The sequence below is a fragment of the Cydia strobilella genome, chromosome Z, assembly GCF_947568885.1.
Source record: "Cydia strobilella chromosome Z, ilCydStro3.1, whole genome shotgun sequence".
Lineage (NCBI taxonomy): Eukaryota > Metazoa > Arthropoda > Insecta > Lepidoptera > Tortricidae > Cydia > Cydia strobilella.
The window spans coordinates 4700513-4709911 of NC_086068.1; the positions used below are offsets into that span (position 1 = coordinate 4700513).

The 9399-nt window shown below is 39.3% G+C and overlaps 1 protein-coding gene across 2 annotated transcripts; it reads left to right on the top strand.

The window, feature by feature from the left end:
• The first annotated feature begins 400 nt into the window (after nucleotides 1-400).
• Nucleotides 401-8645, top strand: LOC134753880 (uncharacterized protein CG1161-like). 2 transcript variants are annotated; one of them, XM_063689840.1, is made up of 7 exons: nucleotides 401-564; nucleotides 1966-2099; nucleotides 5814-5928; nucleotides 6232-6357; nucleotides 6905-6932; nucleotides 7043-7113; nucleotides 8496-8645. In XM_063689840.1, the coding sequence occupies exons 1-7, from the start codon at nucleotides 508-510 to the stop codon at nucleotides 8544-8546; spliced, it is 582 nt and encodes a 193-aa protein (XP_063545910.1). In that variant the 5' UTR covers nucleotides 401-507; the 3' UTR covers nucleotides 8547-8645. The 2 variants fall into 2 exon arrangements, with proteins under 2 accessions (XP_063545910.1, XP_063545909.1); XM_063689839.1 differs by lacking the exon at nucleotides 7043-7113 and having other exon boundaries at nucleotides 6905-7003; nucleotides 8496-8642.
• Nucleotides 8646-9399: the final 754 nt, after the last annotated feature.

Consider the following 9399-nt stretch of genomic DNA (forward strand, 5'->3'; position numbering starts at 1 on the left):
GTGTTGCCAACATGGGTGCGGGGATGCCACATAAAAAAACCAGTTCCGAGTTAAGTAATAAAGATGACGCTATTTTTTCGAATAAATGGCTCTCTAAGGGACTGTCCCCCCCCTGGTGCCAACCGAACCGAACCACAAACACAAACAGTAGGTTTTTTTTCTTATAGCTTAACACACTATCACATCGCACCAAGGTCAAGGAGAACCGCACCCGTAAGTGAGAGCGAGAAAGAGATATTTGTTTGTCGGTCGGTCGGTTTTAGATCCGATTACTTTACTTTTACTTAATCTAGCTAATGAAAGAGATGCAACCATAATACGCCAAACAAGTTATGCTGTATGATAAATGGCAACATTATTTTTATTTTACTGTCAGTGTCAGTGTCAAACAAATTATTAAAATGGCAGCTATGTATTGATGTGATGTCGAAAAGTTAATTTATTTTACAAAATTCTGTGAAATTTGCTAATGAACCTTTGAAACTCATTGTTATTAAATCCCGCAACATGCGTTGCCTATTAGTTATATTCGCTTTGGCCGCTACAGGCGCAGTCTGTGTGTCGGTAAGTGTATGTTCGTGAAATGTTATTATCTTCATTTTATTTTATTGGTTCTGGTGCGTTGGACGAAAAAATGCAAGTAATCAAGTCAAGGAAAACCGTTTTTAAAATGCTAATGAGACCTTTTAATTTTTGATCTACGTCTAATTTTTATTCAGTCAATGAAAGGGGCGTTAGCGGTTAATATCTACAGCTAGGATTATAAAAAACAATAAAATTGATAAGAGGTAATGTTTTTATTACCTCTACCCCGTACTAGCGTCGTTTTCTTGTTGTTGGTCATTTCTGTTTTTTTTTATTAATTTTACTTTTTTGATAACTAAATAGATTGAGGAATTAATAAAATTCTACTTAACGGCTATAAAATTGATAAGAGTACGTACAGTCAAGGGCATAAATATATATACATTCCCAAAGTTTCAAAAATATATGTACACTATTACACCTTAGACAATAAAGTCGTGTTCACATATTTTTGAGCCATTTGTCTGGATCGATATTTTTGCCTTAGACTGTACTTAAAAAAGTTTAAAGACGTTCGTATTTGTCATGCTACTTCAGTCAACCTCAGTACTTTTTGTATGTGTCACTCATATTCGTTTAGACTTAAGTCTTCTGTTAGACTCGGTTTATCTTACTAAGCAGTTTATCTTATTAAGCTTACTAAGTAGGTTAAAGGATTTGCGACACTGGATGCATTCTGCGGTCAGCGGTCAGGTCAAACCCGCATTATGTATGAACAACATTGACCCACAGAATGCATCCAGTGTGGCAAATCCTTTAGCTTCCCAGTCCCAGTCATTTTTGCAATTTTGAATTTGGAACCTTTTATTCTATTATATTTGTTCTTTTAAAAATACATCGGGACCTAGGTGGTTTGATAGCTTAGTGTAGACACCTCTCTCTCTCTCTCTTTAGCCCTTTTCTACCCTCCCTTCGGGTGTAGGCCTCCTTCATTTTGCGCCATTCGTCATGGTTCTGTGTGACTTGGAGCCACTGCTTGCAGTGTAGACACCATGACCATCTAATTACAAGCTTTTATTTCATTTCACCTGTCCCTTTATCTCTTACTCTCACAAACCTCCTTAAGGTTGTGCCTACGATGGGTCTTGTATTAATTTAACCTTTCGTATGCGCACTTCATGTTTAAGTTGAATATATATGGAGCAGATTTGCTCCGAGGCATACAAAAGCTTTTTTTTATATGTTTTTTTTTTAAATGGGTTTCGTCACTGTGACGATGTCACCCCCGTACTGAGATCTATAGTAATAAAGTAGTACTACAATACTACCTACACCACGAACCTGCAGTACTACCTATACGAAAGGTTTAAAGGAAAAAACTGTAATTTGTTTCCTTATTAAATAAATAAAAAAATTAAATAAAAAAATTGCATACCACAGGGGCAGTCGTATGAAGATAAGCGGTGCAAGTGTGTGTGTCCGAGCCCCTCCGCAGTCCTCAACAACAACTCGACTAGTAACAACACCACATCGGATAGGAAACTCTACATTGCCAATGTACACCCTAATAAATGGTAAGTCTGAAGCTGACACAATGAATTAGCTTTTACTTTCTTAAACATTAACTGCCAAGATCACGCACGGGTTGGCAACTGTCAAAGGTTTGCAGAGATGGGGCCATCATAGCTTGCCCCTTTTTCTATGAGATTTGGCTTAAAGGGCTGGCATCCAGGGCATTCAAAAAAAAACAAAAATTTGACAATTCTAGGGATTGACAGGGCAAGCTATGCTGGCGCCATCTGCTAATTTTGTTTTGCATTTGTATTGGAGATTTGGACTCCGACAACTGGGTGAAGAAGATATACTAGGACCGTACAATTTTGGCACAAGAAATAAAAGAGGAGATGGACTAATAAACCTGGCACGGACATTGAATCTCAAAGTAGGAAACACTCTTTTCAATAAAAGACCAAACAGAAGATGGACTTGGGCACACCCTAACCAAATAAATAAAGCCCAAATAGATTTCTTCTTAATTAAGAACAAACACAATGTGCAGGACATATCAGTGATAAGAAACATTAACTTTATATCAGATCACAGACCAGTCGAAATAATAATAAATACAAACCAAAGCCGAAGAAAGATCATCCAACGACAACAACGCATACAAAGTGACTCCGCAGGCGCAGTGTACAATGCAACAGAAAAGTTATTTACAGACATTAATGTTAAAGGCTGCGAGACAGTACAGGAAAAATACAACAAGATTAAAGAAGCATTGAAAAAGGGTATACAACAGTCAACTAAAATAAAAGAGAAAAAAGACATAGACATATACTCCAGCGAAACAAAAAGATTCTTAGAACTGAAGTCACAATTGCAAGAAAAAGAAAAGAAAACCAGGGCTGACAAAAACAGAATAAAAGCAGTAAATAGAAGAATAAGAAAACTAACAAAGAGAGATATTAAAAATCAAAAAATGAAAGAAGTAGATGAGCTACTGACTTCTAAATGCGCTGTAAAAGGAGCAGAAAGGAAAATGACACTAGGGAAAGAACTCATTGCTAGCATAAAACATAACAGTAAGAAATCCGAAAGCAGAAAAGAGATAGTTGACACCGCAACAGACTTCTTTAGACAGCTATACTTAAATAAACAATACGACCCAACAATATATAATAGGAAAGCATTAGCATGTTATGAAGTGGAGCCATTTCTCACGGATGAAATATCATCAGCAATAAAGAAACTTAAAACCGAGAAAGCGATAGGACCAGATGGGATTTGCAGCGAAATTCTAAAATACTCAAGCTACGAACTACACAAAGTCATTACTAACATGTTCAACGAGATAATAAAGAACGAAATCATACCCGAACAATGGAATATCTCCAACATCTCTATCCTACATAAAAAAGGAAATAAAGACAATCTAGACAACTACAGACCTATAAGTATCATATCCTGCGTCTATAAACTGTTCATGACAGTGATGACCAAAAGAATACAAAACACATTAGAAGAACACCAGCCAGTGGAACAAGCTGGATTCCGGTCAAATTACAGCACAATGGACCATCTACATACGCTTAACCAACTTATAGAAAAAAGCACAGAATACAAAAATAAAGATATATACATTGCATTTATAGATTTTACAAAGGCCTTTGACTCGATAGACCATAAATTTTTATTCAAAACACTAGAAGATCAAGGCCTAGAGGTAAAATATGTTAACATACTAAAACAGATATACCAACATAGCAAGGCGAGAATAAAAACAGATAAATACGGCGAACCATTCTGGTTGCAAAAAGGTGTAAAGCAAGGAGACCCTATCTCTCCGACACTGTTCAATGCATGCCTGGAGGCCATATTTAGAGTACTGGAATGGGAAAACAAAGGAATAAATATTAATGGGAAGTACATAAACAACCTAAGGTTTGCAGATGACGTCATAATTGTTGCCGAAAAACCGAACATACTAGAAGAAATGATTTCAGAATTTGACACAGCATGCAAGGAAGCAGGTTTAGCAATGAACATGAAAAAATGCAAAATCATTACTAATGGAGATAAAATACCAATAAAGCACGGAAGAAACAATATGGAATATGTTGAAGACTTCACATACCTGGGACAACTAGTTTCCTTCAAAAACAGACTCGACAAGGAAGTAGACTACAGGATTAGTAGAGCGTGGCGAAAATATTGGTCTCTAAAATCAATTCTGAAGAGTGATATGTCGATGGCCATAAAGAAAAAGGTATTTGATACTGCTGTCCTACCTACCTTAACTTACGGTGCCCAAACCTGGAGCCCCATTGAGAAACATATTCATAAACTGAAAATCTGTCAAAGAGCTATGGAACGGTCAATGTTAAAAATTAAAATTAAGGACAGAATCAGAAACGAAGTCATAAGAGAGAAAACTGGTGTAAAAGATACAATATACGCAATAAAAAAGAACAAATGGGCCTGGGCTGGCCATATATGTCGAACAACGGATAACCGGTGGACTAAACGTGTCACAGAATGGTCACCAATAGGAATAACGAGAAAACAAAAAAGACCAAATAAAAGATGGAGAGATGAGCTAGTGAACTTCGACAGATACTGGTGGAGAACAGCACAGGATAGGAAGGAATGGGAAAAACTGGGGGAGGCCTTTTCCGCTCAAGCGACATGCAAATAATAAACCAATAATATTTGAAATTTATGTAATTGTAAAAAAAAAAAAGCATGAAATAAAGGCTATTACTATTACTATTGGAGATGGAGCGATTCCGAGCCCAGCATAGAATGAAAGAGGAGATTCTTACAAATAAAACCGGCCAAGTGCGAGTCGGACTCTCGTTCCAAGGGTTCCGTACATTAAACAATTTTAACAATGTATTTTTATATGTGAAATGTCTAAAAAACCCGTAGGGGTCGGATTAATAACTAAATAATTAAGTCCGACTCATGCTTGACTACACATTTCTAATAGGTTTTCCAGTCATCTATAAATAAAGAACTATTTTGTGTATTTTTTTTAATTTTAGACCCTGTAGTTTCGGAAATTAAGGGGGGAATGGTCATTTTTTGGCTACTTTCTTGAATAACTTCTAAAGTATTTATTTTAAAATTAGAAAAAAATATATATTTGGGATTTTCAAAATGATCTCTTTCATTTGATATAGTTTGACGAACTTTATTTTTTCATTTTCTCATTTACCCCCCAAAACTGACCCCCATGTTTAAAATTCATTTGTTTACGTTACATGTCTGTCTTTGGGTCACAAACATACATATGTGTACCAAATTACAACATAATTAGTCTAGTAGTTTCGGAGAAAACGGACTGTGACAGACGGACAGACAGACAGACACACGAGTGATCCTATAAGGATTCCGTTTTTTCCTTTTGATGTACGGAACCCTAAAACATACGGTAAATTCTTTTAAATGGAGTAAAACTAAAAATGATTCTTTACCACTTTTTAGGGTTCCTTACCCAAAGGGTAAAAACGGGACCCTATTACTAAGACTCCGCTGTCCGTCTGTCTGTCACCAGGCTGTATCTCATGAACCGTGATAGCTAGACAGCTGAAATTTTCACAGATGATGTTATTCTGTTGCCGCTATAACAACAAATACTAAAAACAGAATAATATGAATATTTAAATGGGGCTCCCATACAACAAAAGTGATTTTTTTGCTGTTTTTTTCCGTAATGGTACGGAACCCTTCGTGCGCGAGTCCGACTCGCACTTGGCCGGTTTTATATTTTATTTGTATTTCAGTAACTGTGACGGGGTGATTTTGCCACAAGTGGGAGAGCTCATCAAGGGACGGGAGCAGGAGTTCTGCCCTCGCTGCGAGTGCAAGTACGAGAACAGGAACACCACCATTATCAAGGTAATTAACAAATTTTATATACAAACAGAAACAAAAACAATTAAAAATCAAAACAACTTTACACAGAAGAGGGTTCCATACCCAAAGGGTAAAAACGGGACCCTATTACTAAGACTTCACTGTCCGTCTGTCTGTCACCAGGCTGTATCTCATGAACCGTGATAGCTAGACAGCTGAGATTTTCACAGATGATGTATTTCTGTTGCCGCTATAACAAAAAACACTAAAAAGTACGGTACCCTCTGTGGGCGAGTCCGACTCGCACTTGTCCGGTTTTTTAATTTTTTTTAAATTCCGTTCCAGGTGGTGGTGATAATAGTGATCTGGGTTATAATGCTGCTGGTGGTCTACATGGGCTTCCTTATATGTCTGGACCCGCTCATCAACAAGCGAGCTAAGGCGTCTTACCAAGAACACACCAACGAAGACGTACGTACAATACTTTATTAGTAATTGTACCTATTCAGCCTTCCATAAAATGTCTTATCTTAAGGCCGTTCCATCGGTTTGCCGTTATCACTGTCACATTTCGCAAGAAAGAACGGGAAAGAACATGCGCGCCAATTAGTGTCAATTTTGATCTAATTTAGATCGATTTTTATTTATTTTAAAAACGTTGCCGTACAATATCGAAATTTGAAAGCTGTCAAATTACTATTTAAGTTAAGATTGTTTTTTTTTTTTGTTTGTTTATAGTGCACATAATAAATAACCGAGTAAAGTTGGATTAAAAGTCCTAGTTAGAGGTTACTTTGGGAATTAATTGTATCGAGCGAAGTGTCATGATTCGTGTGTCGGGAGCTTATAAATTAAAGATAATATAATCAAGAACTACATATATTTTTTCCACGTATACGAATATCAACGTCTTTTAGAAAAATATGATTATATAAGGAGATTTTTCGCCTTCTGGCTCAGGGTTTCGCCTTAATGTACTCTTGACTTGAACTTTTTAAAATATTTTTATTTGTTTTAGGATGAATCCTCCACTGTGGGCCCTTCAGGTCAGCCGATGGGCGTGCGGGGCAACGTGCTGAATCGAGTCACTCACCAGCAAGACAAGTGGAAGCGACAGGTGAGTTACTGTAGGAGTCCTAAACCGCGGGAGTCTCAGGTCAGCCGACGGGCGTGCGGGGCAACGTGCTGAACCGAGTCACTCACCAGCAGGACAAGTGGAAGCGACAGGTGAGTTACTGTAGGAGTCCTTTACCGCGGGAGTCTAATGCAGCCGACTGGCGTGCGGTGTGACGTGCTGAACCGAGTCACTCACTAGCAGGACAAGTGGAAGCGACAGGTGAGTTACTGTAGGAGTCCTCTACCGCGGGAGTCTCATGCAGCCGACGGGCGTGCGGTGCGACGTGCTGAACCGAGTCACTCACTAGCAGGACAAGTGGAAGCGACAGGTGAGTTACTGTAGGAGTCCTCTACCGCGGGAGTCTCATGCAGCCGACGGGCGTGCGGTGCGACGTGCTGAACCGAGTCACTCACTAGCAGGACAAGTGGAAGCGACAGGTGAGTTACTGTAGGAGTCCTCTACCGCGGGAGTCTAATGCAGCCGACGGGCGTGCGGTGTGACGTGCTGAACCGAGTCACTCACTAGCAGGACAAGTGGAAGCGACAGGTGAGTTACTGTAGGAGTCCTCTACCGCGGGAGTCTAATGCAGCCGACGGGCGTGCGGTGTGACGTGCTGAACCGAGTCACTCACTAGCAGGACAAGTGGAAGCGACAGGTGAGTTACTGTAGGAGTCCTCTACCGCGGGAGTCTCGCGCAGCCGTCAGGCGTGCGGTGCGACTTGCTGAACCGAGTCACTCACTAAGTAAGGCTTAGGCTAATAAATAAAACTGCCCAAACTCGCGCTCCGAGTTCCATACATAGCACATTATTTGCAAAATAACGTATTTACGTTATTTCTCGAATACGATTGGTCGGATCGACTTCTTTGTTACGTTTTATTTCCAAGTAGCTCAGGCTTTTATCACTAGATGACGGGAGCTCTTGTAATTCATGTTGTTTAAACAAGTGCGAGTCGGACTCGCGCACCAAGGGTTCCGTACCATTACGCAAAAAACGGCAAAAGAAAACACGTTTGTTGTATGGGAGCCCTACTTAAATATTTATTTTATTCTGTTTTTAGGGTTCCGTACCCAAAGGGTAAAAACGGAACCCTATTACTAAGACTTCGCTGTCCGTCTGTCCGCCTGTCTGTCACCAGGCTTGAACCGTGATAGCTAGACAGTTGAAATTTTCACAGATGATGTATTTCTGTTGCCGCTATAACAACAAATACCATTCGTGGCACTTTTTCTTTTATTTATGTTTATCTGTTCTGTATAACTTTCTATTTGTGTGTGCTAACGAATAAATTATTTCTATTCTATTCTATTCTAAATACTAAAAAGTACGTAACCCTCGGTGCGCGAGTCCGAGTCGCACTTGGCCGGTTCGTTTTTTGTAAATACTGAATTTATAAAGCAACCAAATGGATTGCAATCTTACTTTGTCGAGAACAAATCTTTTTTTGTCCATGAAGTATGTAAAATGTAACAAAATCAATTTTCACAATAGGTACGCGAGCAGCGACGCAACATCTACGATAACCACACTATGCTCAACTAGAACTAGTAGTCCGATCGACGGGGTCCGCGGGGCGCCTGGACTATCTCCCCGTCCGACTCCATAGTGGGTGACGTTATTTTGTACTTTGTATTAACGCTTGTAACGTACAGTACAAAGGTCGAGCATAAGGGCGTCCGCTTGCTGGCGCGGACGCGTGCGACGGATTTTGGAGCCTACCCCAGGTAGCAAAGTGACGTCAGCGACGTCATTTATACGTCATAATGACAAATAAATACTACCTGGGACATATGTCGACGCGGAATCGGCAAAAGCCAATAGAAAAAAACCTTTTCTCTTCTCATTCTCTAAAGGTGTTTCATATTAGACCTCCAAAGCGGGGCAAAAATCTTATTTTAGCCCCTAGGGAAAATATGTATACATATTTTTGATTTCGCCTACATTTACTCCCGAATCGAAACGGAATTCAATAAATCTGTCCGGAATACCTCTTTCGCCTCCCCAATTGACTCGGAATACAATTAATTTACCCGGGGAAAAAGATAGCTCTACATATTAAAAATTGTACCAATTGTACTTTTAATCCATACTTCCATACTAATATTATAAATGCGAAAGTCTGTCTGTCTGTCTGTGTGTTCCCTCTTCACGCTTAAACCGCTGAACTGATTTAGTTGAAATTTGGTATACAGATAGTTTCAGTCCCGGGGAAGGACATAGGATACTTTTTATCCCAGAACTCACCCCTCAAGGGAATGAAAAGGGGGGTGGAAATTTGTATGGGGAATCAATAACCGCTGAACCGATTTAGATGAAACTTGGTATGGGGTAAGTTTGAGCTGTGGGAAAGGATATAGAATAATTTTATCCCCGAAATCATCCCTTAAGGGTGTAA